Source organism: Podarcis cretensis, assembly GCF_951804945.1.
Source record: "Podarcis cretensis genome assembly, chromosome: 1".
In the NCBI taxonomy this organism is placed as follows: domain Eukaryota; kingdom Metazoa; phylum Chordata; class Lepidosauria; order Squamata; family Lacertidae; genus Podarcis; species Podarcis cretensis.
Window position 1 is genome coordinate 86360862 of NC_137170.1, and position 19313 is coordinate 86380174.

The 19313-nt window shown below is 46.5% G+C and overlaps 1 protein-coding gene across 1 annotated transcript; it reads left to right on the top strand.

Annotated features, from left to right (window-relative positions):
* Positions 1-1434: 1434 nt before the first annotated feature.
* On the top strand, positions 1435-18989 carry RAB15 (RAB15, member RAS oncogene family). Its single transcript, XM_079986220.1, has 7 exons — positions 1435-1975; positions 9676-9736; positions 11515-11575; positions 13455-13532; positions 14787-14876; positions 16142-16207; positions 16975-18989. Exons 1-7 carry the CDS (start codon positions 1852-1854, stop codon positions 17131-17133), a joined length of 639 nt encoding a protein of 212 aa, XP_079842346.1. The 5' UTR covers positions 1435-1851; the 3' UTR covers positions 17134-18989.
* Positions 18990-19313: the final 324 nt, after the last annotated feature.

Here is a 19313-nt window from a genome sequence, read left to right on the forward strand (position 1 = left end):
CACACACACACGGCAGCCCTGTTTAGGGAAGTTTTTAATGTTTGATGTTTTATTGTATTTTTAATATTTGTTGGAAGCCACCCAGAGTGGCTAGGGAAACCCAGCCAGATGGGCAGGGTATGTATGTCTGTATGTATAAATAATAAATAAATAAATAAATGTATAAATAAATAAATATCATCATCATCATGGCAAACACTCATATTTCTATGCCAATCATATTTTAGAAGCAGGACCTGCAGTGTGGAGAGCTGCTGTTCAGGTTCCAGTCGGCTAGCCATGCACTCTTCCAAAATCTTCCATTCCATCCACCTGTTTTCCCACCCCACCCCCTAAACAGCTGGCATCCCATAGCCACTGTGAGAGTCCCCCTCCATTACTGCCCTTTCTCCTGAGCTAAGTCTCCAGTTCTGAACACAGCCCTAAGGAACTCTGGCTAATCCTCAAATATAACCCTGGATTTCCCACCCTCTCAACTTTCATGTGTGTGTGTCTTTTGAGGATGGGGAGTGGATAAATAATTGACCAAGCAAATATGCCTATAAAATCCTTCTGAGTTCAGGGAACAAGAGACGTTACAGAGCTCTCTGGCCTTAATTTCATGCAAACAAGGTGTATCCTGAGCAGATAACCACAGAGAAATTTGGTCCCTCATTTATCCCCGATACCTGCAAACTGGATTTCTCTTTAGTTACCGTATCCATAGCGACCAGGGCCGGATTTAGGTCTGATGAGGCCCTAAGCCACTGAAGGTAATGGGACCCTTTATATGTCCAGCTGTCCTTTGTCAACAACAAATTGTCATTTTTTGTGTGTTGAATATATGCTATATGGTAATTTATGGACCTAATAGGTATCTGAAGCGATTTGCACATAACAAAATATGTATTCTATCAAAGTAATTGTTGAACTGAAACACAATTAAGAAGTATATTAATGGTGAAATAGTTAAGAAGTATGTTAATAGTGAAATAATTACCAGTGATATTTTAGGGAGCAGGCTAGCAGGCGGGGCCCGTTACTTACATCATAGGAGCCTACACAACACAAAACACTGCATGTAGGTTTTATTTTATTTGTTTTTTATCTTATATTTTGGAAATGTACATCCAGGTGTGTTTTTTTCTTTAATTTTTTTTTTTGGGGGGGGGCCAAGAGAGTGGGGCCCTAAGCTATAACTTGTTTAGCTTAAACGTAAATCCGGCACTGATGGCGATGGAAACTCGTGATTCTGCGCCCGCTCCCGAGCTTCTCACCCCATCTTACTCGGCCTATGTCCCAGGGGCACGCCCCGGCTTCGGCAACAGGCGCCGCAGCTTGGCCTGCTCGCCTTCATTTGAGCGGGCCGCCTTCCCTTCTTCTCCGCCCCTTCTGTTGGTTGTTAGGCACGTGGTGCAAAGCGAGCACGCCGGCTGGCTGGCGAGCTCAATTTCGCCCGAAAAGCGCCGGCTGCTGCGTCCCGACTCTGCGCGTCCGAGGCGCCCGCCTTGCGCGCCCCTGTTTCCCCTGCGCTCTCCAATAGGGAGCGGTAGGAGCACCTTTGCAGACCTCCCCGCTTGGCGCTCCGAGAGCGGGGAAGTGATTCACTCCCCGGCGCCAGCGCCTCGACAGCAGCCTTCAATTTCTCCCGCTCTTCTGGAGATCCATCCACCCCCGGCGGATCTCAGCAGCCGAGGCGTCGGCGTCGGCTCTCCCTCCTTCCTTCCTTCCACCTCGCTTCGCCCGCCGCCGGGTCTTGCGGCTGGGGCTGCCTCTCCCCAGACGCGCACGGACGCCGCGGGCGGAGGAGAGCGCGCTTAGCTGGGATGGCAGCGGGTGCCGCGCGGGGCTGAAGCCGGAGCGGCGCCCGCCATGGCCAAGCAGTACGACGTGCTCTTTCGCCTGCTGCTCATCGGGGACTCGGGCGTGGGCAAGACCTGCTTGCTGTGCCGCTTCACCGACAACGAGTTCCACCCTTCGCACATCTCCACCATCGGTACGCCGGGGCGGGTAGGGGAGGAAGAGAAGGGGGAGGGGGATCTGCCAGCCTGGCCTCTTCCACCGTCTCCACCGGGAGCGGGGACAAAGGCGGAGGAGGACCGACGAGATTCGCCCTCGAACAAGAGGGAGCCGCAGCGACTCCTTCGTAGGGCAGCATCGGGGGCCCGGCTGGAGGGAGGGAGACCTCGTGGGTCACATTTGCGGCCTTGGGGGCATCGCTGCTGGACTGGGGGGAGGAGGGGTGGCTGGGTTGCATCGCGCGTAAAGACACTGCGTCTTTGGCACGGATTAAGATGTACCTGCACAGTTGCCCATAGCAAGCCCCGAGAGGGAATCGCCCCGGGTGATTCAGATCTGAGGCTCAGGCTCCCTGAAGCAAAGCTGGCACCCCTTACTAAGGCAGGGATCGGGAAAAGCGCCCCTTCTCCCTGAAATCCCGGTCCTCCCCCCTTCAGTGCCTTTGCTTCCAGTTACCTGTTGTTAGATGCTGCACCAATACCGGGCCTTGGCTCCTGCGTTGCCTGTGTTGGGAGCTACTTTTTGTTCAATAACCGCCAGGCTCTCAGGTCACTGTACATGTTGCTGCTGCTGCTGCTGCTGCTGCTGCTGCTGCTAAATGCAGTAATGCCAGCTCACCTCAAAGGTGAAAATAAATGCGACGTCATTGTTCGAAAATATGAGGTAGGCATAACACCATGAGTCATATGGGGGTGGGGAGAGGATGGAAGAGAGAAAGCCAGAGGGAAGGCAGACCCGTTTTGCTTTCTGAAATCCCCAGTGGTGGCTATGCTAGTCCCAGGGAATAAAGTCGGCTCCTCATGAGCTCTTAAAAAAACCAGCCCTCTGATAAGGCCTACGTGAGCCTAAACCCATAACGTGGAATATGCCTGTTTCTTAGGAGCATCTGCTTTTTTGTGGGTGTTAGCAGGCAGATATGTGTGCTGAGAATCTGGAAGCAGCTACTGTATGAGCCCGTTCTATTTTTAGACACAGGAGTGACTTGTGGGAGCATGCTGGTGAGCTCAGAACATAACTCGCAAAAGCATCCTTAAGAGAGACTAAACATTGGATGTGCCCCGTTTTTCTGAGTGATATGCAGGGCATATCTGAAGTGGCCAAGAGCAGATGATAGGATAAACTTTGGTTTTAGCTGCTTGTAGTACCAGGCCTTTATATTTTGCATTTATATTCCACCTTTTCTCCAATGAGCTCAAGGTAGTAGAGATTTTTGGGTGGTTTCTTTTTGCTTTCGCAATGGGGTTTAGTTGGTTGGGAAAGACATTGCCTGCTCTCCCCCCGCCCCATTTTATTTATTGGGAGTCTAGGTGTTTTGGCCAGTTGAGGGGCGGTTCTGAGCATCGCCAGATTTTCTTCTGTGAAATGGGTACTTTATGGTGCGTTTGACAGTTTCTTAGATTTCAGAATACGTCCTTGTGCCCCAAAAGGTTGGGGAGCCCTGCCACGACAGCTGCACCACACTAGCTCCAATGGTTTGCCTTTACTGTTGGACCCAGTGTGCCTCTGGATACCAGTTGCCAGAAACTGCAGGTTTGGAGAATGCTGTTGCACCCGGGTCCTGCTTGTTGGCTTCCTATGGTCATCTGGTTGTCCACTGTGAAAACAGAGTGCTGGACTAAATGGGCCTTGGCCTGATCCAGCAGGGCTCTTCTTCTGTTAGCTCTGTTGGTCATGAAACACATTACAGTGGTACCTCAGGTTAAGAACTTAATTCATTCTGGAGGTCTGTTCTTAACCTGAAACTGTTCTTAACCTGAGGTACCACATTAGCTAATGGGGCCTCCCGCTGCGGCTGCACCACTGCCGCACGATTTCTGTTCTCATCCTGAAGCAAAGTTCTTAACCCGAGGTACTATTTCAGGGTTAGCGGAGTCTAACCTGAAGCATCTGTAACCCGAGGTACCACTGTAAATAAAAAGGGACTTTTTAAAACATGGAGGTTCCCAGAGAATGACCTCGGTCAGGCCCCACAGTTCGGAAATTAGGCGCAAGGCTTTCATCTCAGAAGGTGTGACTACTAGCGTGCCTTTCATTTTTAGAAATGTAGCGAACGTCCAAAAATAACTTGTAGATCGTGCAGGATTTTTTTGGGTGGTGGTGAGATAATGAAGCATTGTCTGAAACATGGTAAAAGAAGGCTGTGGCTGAGCTTCCCCACCTGCCTCTGACTTTGCCTGCCGAGGGCAACATGTTGATGTTTTCCTGTAGAAACCATTCGTTTCTACCATTGTGCTAGGCTGCATAACCTATAGCAGGGGTGGGGGACATATTTTTTTCAGTCCAAGGGCCACATTCCCTTCTGGGCAACTGTCCAGGGGCCACATGCCAGTGGGTGGGGCCAGAGGCCAAGGTGGGTGGAGCAACGAAAGCAAATTTTACATCTATACAATAAGTTAGTTTGTTCACACGTTCTCTATCCTCCATCCAGGCAAGCAAAAGGCAATGCAGGTTTTCAAGGACACATTCCAGGCAGTCAAAAGTATTCAAGGAAAGGGTTAGGGGTGTGTGGCCTGGGGAGAGAAGGTGCCATATAGAGAGGTGTGATTGGCTGCATTTGGCCTCTGGGCCTGAAGCTCCCCAGCTATGGCTCGATTCCTCAGGCTTGCATTCAGCGGCTGGCAGCTTGAGAAGAAAGCTGCTTTGGGGCATGTCCGTATTGACACAGCGCCATCTGAAAGAGCTCTGTAGCCCATATCAGGCATAGGACTTGCAAGTAAGGCCAACATGCATGTAGGTTGGGGAGGGTTGGGCATTAGTATTGAAGCTATTAATTTCAGATTTGAGTATTTGGTCGGTTTGCAAGCTTATGATGGAATCGTTCTGGAAAGTGAGAAGTTCCCATTTTCCTCCATCATCCCATCTGTTTGGGACTGATGGGTGTTGAAGTTCAGTAGCCTTGGGGTGGAAGACACAGGTTTCCCATCCCTGCCATACACTGAAGAATTGCATATTCCAGTATTTAGCTTTCTGGCCAATAAGCTACTTTCCTATCATGGTCTATTTTACGAAATAGGATGAAATTCCCTTTACTTCCTGTTTAATTGCTTTTGTAGTCAGTAGTCAAGAAAAAAATAAATTGGGATTTTTTAAAGAGTAATTTGTAAGAGTAATTTAAAGAGAAAATTTTCAGTTTGCATTGGAAAACGTTCATTTGCTCTAGAGAGTGGTCTAAGTTAGCAAGTTTATATTACTAGTATTTAGTAAACCAACCTAAAATCATTGACACTGCCAAGCTTGCATAATATTTGTTTGCAGTTGGCACCCATTGTTACTAGCAAACTTATGAAAAGGAAAATTGTCCATACAGAAATAAAGCTCTGGTTTTCAAAAGCTTTCTTGGAACTTCTGGTGCTAAGAAAGCAAGGTTTTTTGCTTAGTCCCATGATTTCTTGTAAATCATGCTTTTCCAAATTTCACCCAATTCCTCACTCGTGATATGTATTTGCATCCATATGTTACAGAGTCTCTCCTCTCTTTTGCTCCTCCAGTTGCTTAATATCCTCCAATAAGTCACTGATTCTTCCAGTAACTTATCTGGCCAGTGAGCAGGCTTTAAGCTTTATTACAATTTGTAGAATCCTGAGGGTCACCAACTGAAGCCAAGTGTAAAATAGTGCTTTAAGAAGGCAGACACACATTAAGAATCAAGCACATATTCAGTCCAGGGCAAAAATCCATTCCTGGTTTCTTTGTTCAAGCCCTTTAATTTAGCAAGGGAAGCCTTTTAGTTGTTGCTATCGTCAAATAATTGAGAAATACTTACTAATCTACTGCAAAACACCCAGAGATCTACCAAGTGGATCGTGGCCTACCTTCTACCTAATGCTGCTGCCGTCCAATGTACCATGGGAATAATGGTAGTAAACAAGAATGGCCACTGCCACTTCCACTTCCAGGGTGTGCCCCATTTGTAGGCTTGTAGCAAAATATACTACTCACAATGGTGTTCACTCAGGAAGATTACCTCCTTTTAGCAAGGGTGGCTCCACAAGATATTTGTAGGACTCCCATCAGTCCCAGCCAACATGGCAATGGTAAGGAATAACAGGAGTTGTAGTCCATCAACATTTGGAGGGCCACAGGTCCCCCACTCTGCTTTATAGGGGGGAAATCAGGTATTAAATGGTCTTCATTCAGGTGAGTAGGCAGTGAAGACTATCACTAGGTTGGGTTTTTAGCCCCCACTTCCCTATTCTCCTGAGATGGAACATTAGGAGGGTTGCGGAAGAGTGGAGTTAACAGAAGTGCCACCTCTCTTGAAAAGCTTGTTCTTCATGTCACATGCTGCTTAGATATGCTTTTAAACCCACTCAGGTTGACCATGGCCGGTTTTAACCAGGTAGCTTGTATGTATGAATAGCTATGTAATGGGATATGTTCCTCCTTGAGTTTATATTTTCTCCAGCAGTGGACCATTTCCAAAACGGTCCTGTTCTCCCACACGGTGACGCAAGCACACAGTCCTCATCTGCGTTAAGGTTAATGAAGTTCTCATTGTGACCACAGAGCGAGTAGAAAATGCCTTGCGGAGTACAAAGGATCACTTTCAACTTGTTCCTGCTTGGTGAATCGTGCACGATATGTGAGTCACCCTCAGAAAGCTACACAATTTTCTAAGGAGAAAATAAACTTAATCTTGGATCAGGGAGCTTTTTTTGTGCAGAATGCAAGGCTTTGTTTTGCTGGATCAGGCCAAGTGTCCATCTAGTTCAGCGATCTGTGTCCCAACAGAAGCTAGCTGGGTTCCTGGAGGAAATTTATAAGCAAGGCATGAGGGTCACCGTCCCTTTTGGTTTGCAATCAGTTTCTGATCATTGGAACTATATTGCGTCTTAACATTTATTTCTCATAGTTAACAACTACTGGTAGATGTACGAACCTGCCTCCACCAAGGGAGACCCCTGGTCCACCTACCTTGGTCTTCCCTTCTCTGCCCTGATAGGCAGCACCTTTCCAGGCTTTCAGATGGGGCACTTCCCTCAGCCCTGTCTGAAGATGCCAGCAATTGGACCTGGGGCCTTTTCCATGCAAAGTACCTGCCTGTTCTGTAGCCTCTAACCTGCCCAGTCATGGATCTAAAAACTGTTGTCTTATGCATTCACTTCTGGGTTTGATTGCCACAGTTTCTTAAGCTATGGCTGACATGAGGAAGGCCTCATGCAAGGCTTATAAAGCTGCTACTCTCAAGCAGCTCTACCCTGCCCTGCAACCAGAAGAATGACAAACTCAGAAGAGAAATATTTCAAGGCAGCAGGTAGGTGCTGCTTGGTTTGGGCATATGTGTTAGTGCTGAGGTGTTTTGTCAGCCAAGCTTTATTGCGCTGTGGCACACCACCTTGGAAAGACGGGTTGTGTAGGAAGCTGTGTGCAGCTTTGGTGGCATTTATCTTGCAGTCCCCTGTGCTGCTGAAAGGTACCTGTTTCTTCAGCAGTGTGGGCAAGCGGCTGCAGTAGAAACTTCAAAGAAACACACAGAGGCTTTGGTGCTTTCTGCTTTTGCTGGCTGTCCTGCAGAGAACTGGGGAGTTGGGCTGTCGTTCTTATACGAGGAGAAAAGGCTTCAAAAGAATCTAGACCAGTTCACAGATAAGTTGAAGCTGCGCAGCCTACTAAGGTTAGATCTCCAACCTCTGACAAAATGAACATACCTTTCATGGGTATGTTCCCTAATCCAGTAAGATTTTCTTGTCCTGTTTTTATACACACACACACACATACACACACCATGGCTGAGCATGCAAAGGCAACATACGTTAGATTGTATAGTAAACTATTCTTTATGACCCACATTGGTCTAGACCAGAGGTGGACAGCCAGCGCCCCTCCATATGTTGTTGGACTCCAACTGTCATCAACCCCACCAATGGCCAGGCCCAGCTCTGGGATGGAAATAGCCTTGGTCACCCTGGTGGATGATGTGCTCTGGAGGAAGGAAGGATGGAAGGAGTGCTACCCTGTTAGTATCAAAAGCCACTGAGAAGTCCAGGAAAGCTATCAACCATAGTATCCTTCTGGGTCAACTATTGGGTATTGGACTTAGTGGACACTTTTTTACATTTGTTCTTGTTGTTCCATGATGGAAGTTCTCGGGTGATAATGTTGGGCAAATCTTGCCCTGTGCCCTATGGCTTTCAGGGTGCCCCAGGGCTCTGTTTTGTCTTCCGTGTGTTTTAAGAGCTGCATGAAGCTACTGGGGGAAGTCATCCAAAGGTTGATGACATGGAACTCTGTCTTTCTTTTCCATCTTCTGATATCAGGTTTTAGAAACTCTAAACTGGTGCCTGGAGGCAATTCTGAGATGGATGAGGGTGAACAAGCAGAGGTTAAATCTAGGCAAGACAAAGGTGTTGTGGGCTGGGATATTCCCCAGATGAGGTTCCACTTCACCTAAAAGACCCAAGTCCGCATTGCAAATGCTGCTGGCTTGGGTGCTGAATAGTGAAGCCCAAGTAGTGTCGGTAGCTAGGGTAAGGTTCCAGACATCCCTGTTTCCCGGGGACAGTCCCTAGATTTACAAATCAGTCCCTTGACAAAATCCATCTATTTAGTAGGAAGTTGAAAAGTGTCCCCGGATTCATTGAAAAAAATCTGGTAACCTTAAGCTAGGGGTGTGTTTCATTCATTTCAGCTGGTATGCCAATGGTGGCCATTTCTGCAGAGGACAAAATTAGCCACAGTGATCTATTTCCAGACTAGATGCAGATAAGGCACTCTGCACAGGACTGCCTTTAAATAGTGTCTAGAAACTTCAACTGGTCCAAAAAGCAGTCGCCATAGTCCTGATGGGTATACTGTTGTCAGCGTCAACAACATCTATATTATAGCAAGTATAGTGGCCCATTTTAAAGGGCTGGTTTTAAACTTTGAAGCCCTAAAAGGTTTAAGCTGTGAGCTGTCTGGCAGCAGCTGTGACATCTTGCCCACACACTGAGACCTCAACCAGAGGCCTGCTTGGTGTGTTTACTCCGTAGTTCTGTGAGATTGGTGACCATCAGAGTGAGAGCACTAGTTTGAGTTGATTAAAATGAGCTCTGCCTAGCTACTGACTCTGCTGTAGTGTTATGGAGTTTGTATGAATATGTCAACTGCTCAGAAGTTTAAAAGAACTGTCAGCGCTGTATAGCAAGGCTAGAGACAGGTTGGGCTGCTGGTGAGAAGGAGTTCAACAGAGAAGGGAGGTTCCAGCTCCTTAACAATGGTGATCTACTCTTAGATTGTGTGTGTGTGAATGTTGTTTGCATATTCACATCGTGGGGTGGTTGTGCAGTAGACTGAAGAGAAGATAAATATGGGGGAAGAATTTCAATGTAGCACCATGACATTGGTTCTGTCAGTGCAAGCATTTCAGCTCATCTGATGGAATGATTCCCCCCCCCCCTTCTCCCTTCCCCCAAGCATTGTTCTGGGGGAATCTATCAAGCCCCCTAAGACCCCATTTTTGGACGGGGGGAAGCAGTGTTGCACTAGTGGAAGGACTTGCACAATCTTCTGCTAGCGGGACTCCATTGAATCAAGCCCAAGGAAGATGCTGCCTGTGAGAAACACGTACATGGATATTTGTGGGTCTCCATATATATGTTCTAAACATCACATAAACTACCGTAATTACACAGCAGAATCTACTGGTTAGGGATGAAGTTGCCCTTGTAACTTAACTTTTGCTTTTGTTATTCACAGGAGTCGATTTTAAAATGAAGACTATAGAAGTAGATGGCATTAAGGTCCGAATACAGATCTGGTAAGTGATTTTAGCTATTGCAATGTAGATCTTCGGACAGAGAGCTGAACTCTGGATCTGGGAGACCAGATGAGAGTTCCTTGCTGTGAATACATTGTGAGAACTTTGATGAGTTGCCCATTCTCAGCCTCAGTTATTTTATCTGTAAAATAGGAATGGCAAGTAACTCAGCCAGCAAGATTTCCATAAAGTGAACATGCAGAGAGATTGTAAAGCACTCTGTAGATGAAGTACTTGGTAAATTATCAAAAGTAGCAGGGAATCAATAAGTGGTTATTGAACACTATCTGCAAAGAGAGGTCCAGTAGGACTGAGAGGGAGAGGCCATTTGGGTTCTTGGGCAGTAATGTAACAGGCTGTTATATACCATGTGTGTAGTGTGGCCTTCCTGTGGTTGCCTGAATGGGGACTGGGGCTGTTTTTTGGGGTGTGGATTAAAGCTCCATGCCTAAACTGCAACAGAGGCCATTTCAAACTATTGTTGTTGTTATTTCGAAAAACATACTTTTTTTAGGTAGTGTTAGTGTTACCCCAGCACCACTGGTGCTTTATCCTGTTTTCATGCAATAGAAGGGGAGTGGCTTTGACCCAGGAAGTTTTCCACTTTATGGTGTTGGTTTCTAATGGGGGGGGGGTGAAATAATGGGGTGGGGGTCTTAGATAGCATTCAAATAACTAATTAAAAACAAAATAAGTCTTTTTAAAATGGGACACGGTTGCTGCATTGTATGTCAGCATGAAAATAATGATATATCTTTCTAGGAAGATCCTAGATGTGATTGTCTTGACAGGAGCAGATTTAAAATTGCCCAGCAGGGAGCAGCCAAATTGCATAAACCTCCATAGCTGAAGTGATCCTGTGTGTTCTTGGGTGCCTGTACTGCAAGGAAATTGCCTTGTGGCGATGACCATTTGTGGATCAAAGAGCAAGTCGGTCATAAGATGATACTGCAGAGCAACAATTAGTCATGCTTTTTGACGACTTGACTGCAGTTTAGCACAAATCTGCTGTTTGGGCTTGTCTTCTGACATGGCAGAAAGTCAAGGCTGCATGTTAGGAAGTGTGTTTGGCAGCTACTTTAGCAGGGGTGAGGAGGAGGAATTTGTGTAATGTTGAGAACTGCTCCTGGCTATCCCATCGTTCACTTTGTATAATACAGAGGGTGATCTGGAATAACAGGGCCCAGTCCATTACATCAGCTGAGGCAGTTACCATTTGGCTCCTCTTCTCCATGAACTATTTCTGTTCAAGCTGGTCACTCTTAAGAACTACTATGTAACTCTTAAAGAACTGATGCCCAACTTTTCTTATTTTCTTCTTCCTTTTTCCTCTTGCATCATGGATCTTAGTTTGCAAGCCTGTGGGTAGTGGCTCTTTTGTTCTTTAATCACTTTGGAAACGATTAGCAGAATCCCAACAGTGCACAAAGAGACCTCAGCTTGCACAACAGGACTTCACCTTCCTCTCCTCTCCTTGCAGCCCCTTCCCCCCTGCTCCATGCTAAAATCTTCTCTGGAGCTTATCCCAACCCTCCCGTGCTGATTTTGCAGCAGGGAGGAGAGGATGGTGAAGTCCTGTTTCATAAGCAGAAGTCTGTTCCACTCACTCATGGGCAGCGCTGGATACAACCCAATAGCTGATGATAATAATTCTCTTGTCCATGTGAGCGCCAACTCTGCTGCAGTCCAGATGGATCATGTGGATAAAAATTGCAGTGCATGGCCCTCAGTCTCTGTGTAACTTGGAGTAACTCTAATGACATCTGCTTTTGTTCCAGGGACACTGCAGGTCAGGAGCGATACCAGACTATCACGAAGCAGTACTACAGGCGAGCCCAGGTAAAACTGTTTTCTCCTAGACTAGAAGTAGCACAAAAAGCATGGAGAGACCTGGGAAGGACTAGCTGGCTTTTGCAGGAATTGTCCCAGCATTGGACTCAGTGCTATTTCTCTGACATCTTCATCTGTTGCCAGAGATACAAGCATAGTGTAACCAAAATTCATGGAGGTGACCTGACAGAGGTGGACATTCTCTCCATTTTTTGATATTGAGTGGAATTAAACATTGAGCTAAGGAGATCGTCCTGCTGAATTGAATCTCGCCTCCCTTTCACCCATGCACTATTCTAGGGGTTTTCCCTACCCTCCGAAGCAGAATTGGGGGGGGGGCACATGGAGAGGAGGGGGTAGTATTGTTGCACTAGTGGATCTTGTTGCAGTAGCTTCTGCAAGTGCAACAACTTAGTTGAATCCAGACCATAAGTTCCTACTTGGAGACAGACACAGAGAGAGACACACAATGTTGACAAAGGTTAGCACTGGAACACAGAAAGGGTCCCAACATTAAACCTCAGCTAAATTGAAAGGCAGCAAGCCAGCAGTCCTGGGTTGGGGATGTCAGATGGCCTCGAGGGCTGAAGACAAGCTGCATACTTTAGGAATTTAGTGTTACTGATGCTAGCTTGGTGCATAAAATGCAGTGATGTTGGCCCATGAGAAAGCAGTCCAAAAATCCACAGATTGCATGCAGCCTTCCCCATGCAGCCTCTGTCTGTAGGGTGGGCAGAGTGGGAGGAGGCAAGCAGACTGATAATGCCCCACGGGAAAGGCGCTGGCTGCAGCGATCAAAGATATCTCTCCCCTCCACACCTTTCCCGTGGGCAGAGGCTGCGTGGGGGAGGCTGCGTGTGTGACCTGTAGTGTCTTTGTGCAGCTCCATTTGTGTGCGGGCGGCGCAACGTTACACAGAAGGAGCGCAATATTTCACTGATGTTAAAGACACGGTGGGTGGGGGGATATTACTTCAATCGCCGCGCTCCTCCTGTGTAACGTTGCGTCACCCGCACACAAATGGAGCTGCGTGAAGACACTGCACGGCAAAAACGGATTGCCTACAGCCTCCCTCCCCGCTGTAGGGCGGGCAGAGTGGGAGGAGGCAAGCAGACTACAGAGGCCCCACGGCTTGCCACTACCAGAAGCTGCGACTGCTAGAGCAAGTTCCGTATTTATTTATATATATATTTAATTGCTATATTCCGTGGATAAGACAACCCATGTTTTTAGACCTAAAAAACTGGGTAAAAATCCTCGTCTTATAGACAGAAAAATACAGTAAATGTTGTACCCCCTGACTGTTGCCTGTAGGTCAGCTGTCACCTGCCATTTGATGCCCTGAGCCATAGTGGTGCTAGATCTCTGAGACATGAAGCCTAGTGTATAAGGAGCGTTTAGTAGAACTGCAGCCAAAGAAGCCTGCTGTATTGCTGCAGGGAATGCAGACTGATTAGCCAGGTCCCCAGGGGGAAAGACTGACATATTCATTAAACAGTTGTCTGTTATCTAGTATGGTGGCAGCCTGCTCTGTAACAATCTTGTAGGAACAACTGTCAAAACACAAATGCTTTTGGTTTATCAGTAGTAGTTAAAGGCCACATCTGCCATGAAGGTTTCACAAGGAGCTTGGCCTACATGCAGATGCATGCAGAATCTAACAGGACAGAAGAAAGAATAATCCCCAAATGTCTAGTTCCTCTTCTTCAACCCTCCAGCATAATTCCTGGGCAGAGGGTGCATAGGGAATGTCCTATTAAATTAACAATTACACACCCACACCCACACACCCCTACCTACCTTCCCTGTAAGTAGAAGTCATTTCACCTTTGGGTTTATGATGCACGTTTTACTCCATTCTGTTTTCTTGACCTGGTTCTCTCCCCAGGGGATATTCTTGGTGTACGACATCAGCAGTGAGCGCTCATACCAGCACATCATGAAATGGGCCAGTGATGTAGATGAGGTAAGCAAGGAGGTCTCCCTGCTTCTTCCCCCTATTGTTGGGGACTGTTGGCCCCAGTGTGGGAGAAGTTGCCATGGCAAAATCGGATGAACTGCTCCTGCTCAAGGCCTGTGTCTGTATATACATGCACTCTCTTGTCTTGAGAAGCCTTGTTCAAACAGAGAAATAGCACGTTTGGCTTAGGTGCTTGGTTTATCTAGAGATTGTAGGACTAAAATAGCCTTGGGAATTCAACGGACACTCCGGATGTCCTTGAAAAAGGCATAACACTTTTGGGGTGTCCTTATTTCCTGTAAAAGGACTTGTACCTTGTATAAGCTCCTCAGTATTTAGCAAGTGCTAACTAGAAGATTATGCAGGGACTAGAAGAACATCTAATAAACCTTAACCGTGTTTTAAATCTGAGCTGTATTATGTCAGCAAAAGGCTGTTCTTTATTTTTTAATAATAACAATTATGTTGTTTTGCATGTAAACCATCCAGTGAATATTTATTGATAGGTGGCTACGTATATAAATGTAATAATAAATAAAATACACTGTTGTTGAATAACTGATGGAGGCATCTTGGATACTGCCAGGGTGCTAACTTTGTGTCCTTGTGCACGTACATTCTGCCTTTACACTGTTAGGGAATTTTTATAGATTAGCCTTTGCCAGGTTGGTGCCCTCCAAATGTGTTGAGACTACAACTCCCATCAGCCTCAGCCAGTCCTGGGGCTAATGAGAGTTGTGGTCCAGAACACCTGGAGGCACTGGGCTGGTGAAGGTGGTGCCCATTTTGACATGGTGACTCTTAACACTCTGCCACAACTGGCACTGAAGTAATCTACTGCTTTTGCAGTGAACTTAACGGGGAGATCAACAGGTCTGGACTGAAGGAGATGCTGTTGGGCATGTGCGATCAACTCTGTTGGCCCCTGGGTTTGGGAGGATTTTCTAGCTGCCCTGTTTCGTTGATTGGCCTTGGTCTATGGAAGCCCTGTTTTCTGTAAGACCATCCTGCGATTCTTTTAATTGCTTTGTTAAGATAAGAAATGCGTTGGGCGCTGCCATTTTCCAGATGTTTTTGTTGCACTGGTGGAAGAAGCCATTTGCTATGAAAATTCTCTGCCCTGTGCAACAGTTAAAAGGCAACAGGAATGGTGCATTTGACAATCCCAAGTCTGAACAGTGCCGTACAGCTCAGCTTTTAACTATGCTGCTTCTAATCTGTGCTGATTGGGATGGGCTAAAGTCTCTCCCTTCTCTCCAGTATGCCCCAGATGGTGTCCAGAAGATCCTGATTGGGAATAAAGCAGACGAGGAGGAGAAGAGGCAAGTAGGCAAAGAGCAAGGCCTCCAGGTAAACTTCTTGGGTAGCTGCTAGTAGTTCTCCTTTGAGACCTAAGCCTCATTCATAGCAGATGATATAGCAAAACTGACAGTGCCAGGTGGGTCAGACCATCTGCACTTACCTAGGGTCTCAAACAGGGCCCCCTCATAGCCCTACCTGAAGACGCCAGGGATTGAACCTCAAACCTTCTATATGCAAAGCAGATGTTCTGCTACTGAGCTGTTTCTGTTCACCCAGGCCTTGTAAATAATGATGTGGTCTGGGCCTCTCCATTTTTTAAATCTGTTTTAACTTTGGCAGTACAGTTGAGTTCTGCTTTTGTTGTATTTATGTTTGTGCTTTTTATTTAAATGGTTTTATGTTTTAAATGGTTTTCGTAATTATTAATTGTGAGATGCCCAGAGAACCTTGTTATGGTATGGCGTACAAGTTTCCACTTGCCAGGCAGGCTGCAATGCTAACTGAAGGCCTGGTCAATGGCAGTCTCCATGGCAGCTGTACTAACCACAGGCATTTTTATATGGCTGTAGTGGCAGCCCCCTTATCCTCCATTTTAAGTGCCTTGTGGGAAACTTACTGGGCTCTGGGGAGGGGATTATTCAGGAACTTATGTTTGATTGAAGCCAACTTGTTCCACACTGTACCACTTCAAACGGCAAAGGGGGCCTCATATGTTTGGATCTTGCCCCAACCAAATTCCTCTATATAAGACAATGACATTGTCAGGAACCCTTCTTGCTATAGGATAATTTCTGTTGCTGTTGTTCAGAAGCACATGCAGTTGTGTGAGACCCCCACATAGTCTGGTATAGTCAGGAACAGGTTGATTGCCTCATCTGCTGTGGGTGTGAACCAGGGCAGAGTCTGATCTAGAAAACTAGATGGTAGGAGCAGTTAAATTTTGTCAATGTCCAGGAACTTGTGGAAATGGGTTCTGGAAGCTGGTTTCCTTCTGGCAAAGACAAGCTCAGTTTTACAGTGTCCCGGGTCGCTGTTTATATTAGAGATGGCACCGGGTTCTGGAGCTGGACTTCATTTTACTAGTTTTTCCAGCCCTGGTTAATCAGAGAGAGATGCTGTGCCTGTAACAGTGCTTTTTTTCCCCCATTCAGAAACTTCAAATGTTACCTAGCCTGTTTTTTAAAAAAATAATACAAGTTATCTTCTCAGTCTTGGAGGTGGTGATGTTCTAGTTTCTTCAGATCTATCTGTACAATCTATTGACAGTCACTATTATACCTGTATGTAAAGCTGTCGGAACTTCTGTCTTCCAGCTGGCCAAGGAGTATGGCATGGATTTCTATGAAACAAGTGCCTGCACCAACGTAAACATCAAAGAGGTAAGAATTCTGCATATGGAACTTCCAGGTGTCTGGTGCTTTGCAGCCAGTGTATCACCTTTGCAGAGCAAGTAGAGATACAGAACAAAAGAGAGTTCATGATGGAAAATCCTTGGGCCCACCTGTAGTTTTTGACCATAGCAGCCAGTAGTCACCTCACCTTTGGGAGAGAAAGCAAAGTTGCACTATATATTGTTGCAAATGTAACATATATATTTTATTTAATCTCAGAAGTACTTACACTTATGTATAGTGGGGTACCTGGATTCACACACACACACACACACCCATCTACTGTAGCCTTTTGTGCCATATCCCATACCTGTTCTGGATGGTCTCTAAACCCGCTGCAGTGGGCAGCAGAACTGGCAAAAATGGGGTCCATTGGATATGCCCCTATGTGTGATAATGTTAGCAGTTAGTGTCAAAACTCATACATAGATGGAGCAGGAGCCCACTGTTGATCTCAGTGGGACATATTTAAGCATGCACATAACTCCTGCTTCAAACTGGATTGTAAGTTGACTCTTGCATGTAGCAAATAAAAATTGCCACCAAGTGGGAAGCCAAACTGAAAGCTTGAGAAGTAGTCTTTAAAAAAAAATCTACCTCAAATGTCTAAAACATTTAGATATGTGCACCCAAGCACACTAGTAAATACATTGTGGGCTAGTAACTTGTGTAGACTTGTTTGCTGATCTAAAGCTATGTACTAAACCTCACTTTTTTTAAAAAAAACAACAACCAACAACCCTCATCTCTTTCAGTCTTTCACTCGTCTGACAGAGCTGGTCCTGCAGGCCCACAAGAAGGAGCTGGACGGACTCCGCACGTATGCGGCTGATGAACTGAACCTGGTTGAGCTGGAGGAGGAGGCAAGCAAGCCAGAGGGCACAGAGCACTCCCCCAAGACCTGCTGGTGCTGAAAGCCTCCCAGTGCTCTTCCTTTTCTTCTGTCCCCCAGTGCAGGCAGAGAGGCTGCCACCTAGAGAGGGCTCCATCTCTTTGGTCTCTGGTTGCCTGCCTGCCTGCCCACTCTCTGCCCTGCTGGATCCTATTTGGATTTCCTGGTGTTTCTCCTTGATTGGTGATTTCTGTTGTTCCCCCAAACTCCCTGGATCCAAATCTCTCTTCGGGGGGGCTCACAATATGCAGAACATCACCCCGCTACCTTTGCGGAAGAGCTGTGGTTGGCGATTGCAGCAGCCGAGGCCTATTCAGCAGCCTCTCAACCTCCAGGTGCTCTGCAGCCTTGCCCTTTTCCAGAGGGCAGCTGAGCCGGTTGGGTTCTGTGCCTGGGTGCAACTAGGCCTGTCCTCTGAGAACAGGGCTCTCAAGGAGGGAGGAATGTCCCGCTTCATTCACTCTCCTCCAGACAGACCGTTTGCTTGCACACCCTCAATAGCAGGCCTGCTGAAGGCTTGTCAGTTTGTATCCGCCCCCCGCCCCCACCCATACATTGCCTTGCCATTTCAGCACCTGCCCTAATGCCTGCACACCTTTGTGCAGGGTTGGGGCTTTGCGGCTGTATTGGATACAGTGTCTTGTACATACCTGGATGCCTGGAGGTTGTTGTTAAAAAAAAACCTCTCATCACGGCACCTCGCCAAATTGGGGCTTGTTCCAAAGTGCGCAGTGGCATCTCTTGCCCTGCTAAGTGTAAGCTGCTGGGAGCAGCAAGAGTCTAGCCCTGCTGGGAAAAGGGGTAGGATGATGGAAATTTGGGGCTTTAAATTCAGACTCGTCTTACCAGCTGCAAAGAATGTTTGCTTCTTCCCAGGCCAAACTAGGCTCCCATTTTGTAACTCCTTGAAGCCTTGTATTGCACACCAAGCAAAATCCTTGCCTACTATTATTTACTCGAACATTTTGTAGGGCATCTTCGCTTGGCTCCCCTTGGGTATCTTTGGTGGTGCAGGTACATCAGGCACCCGCTTAGCCTATATCCCTGCACCAATGGAGGCAGAGAGCCCACCCTATCTGTGTGTCACCTGTGTGGAACTGGCTTTGAGAGCCCCCTTGGAATGACTTTCCCAACTATTCACCAAAGCGCTGATATGGAAACACACTGTAATCTGTGCATATAGAGCCTTCTCTCGTTTGTTTCTTCTCACTCTTGAGGTCCAACCTGTAAGGAGTTGTTCAAGACCCTTTCATGGGCTCTTTTTAGAAGTTCCTCCACAGAAGGAATTTCCTTGGAAGCTCAGCCTGGTAGATTCCAGGGTATCCAATTTATTTGGTTCTTTTGCCATGTGCTGCTTAACATGGCTTGATCCGAGCAAAGTGAAACCAGCCTGCCTGCCTGCATGTTGTACCAGCATCCCCCTCTCGCCTTGACATGCTTGGCGGGGGAGGCCTAAAGACACCTGGCAGTATGCCATGGTAATTCTAATCTATATGCGCCTGCCTGCTCCAGAGTAGCTGCTCCCTGCGTGCCAACACCTTGGGGAGGCAAAGGCTCCTTTCCCTTCCTACGTACATGCCAGCAATGGGCTACATTTGTGGATCTAGAAAGGATGGGTGTCAACCAGAGGCTTTCTGGGTGGGATGGCAGTGCATAAGTCCTCCTGCTGCCTAGAGAGGCTGCCTTTGATGGAGGGGGTGGGGCTTAGGCACAATCCATTTGAGTGATAGAAAATGGTTCTTATATCCATGTGATGATCTGCCCTTCCCTAGCCAGGTCATACCAGAGAGCAGACTGATCTACATTTCCCTGCTCGTTTTTCCTCTTCCTCCTCCGGTTGGTTGTTGACTTTCTGTCTCATTTTTTTTTTTTTAATAAAATTTTTATTAATTTCCAATTTTTTGACATAAACAAAAACAACATAAAAACAAACACAAAAACTCATATTTTCTTATCCTTATTTCCATAACCCTCTTTTCCCGGACTTCCCCATACCTTTCCCTTTTTGCATCCTTAATTTTAAACCATTATTCAGCAACCCTTCTTAGCCAATTAAATGTAAATTCATTCTCTTTTTCAATTCCACCCTAAAATTAAACACAATTTTCCGCTGCAATTCTACGTCTTCTTTTCCCTCAGTATTTTAGCACTCCTCAATTTTATAATAATTCTTAAGATACATCTTAAATTTCTTCCAATCTT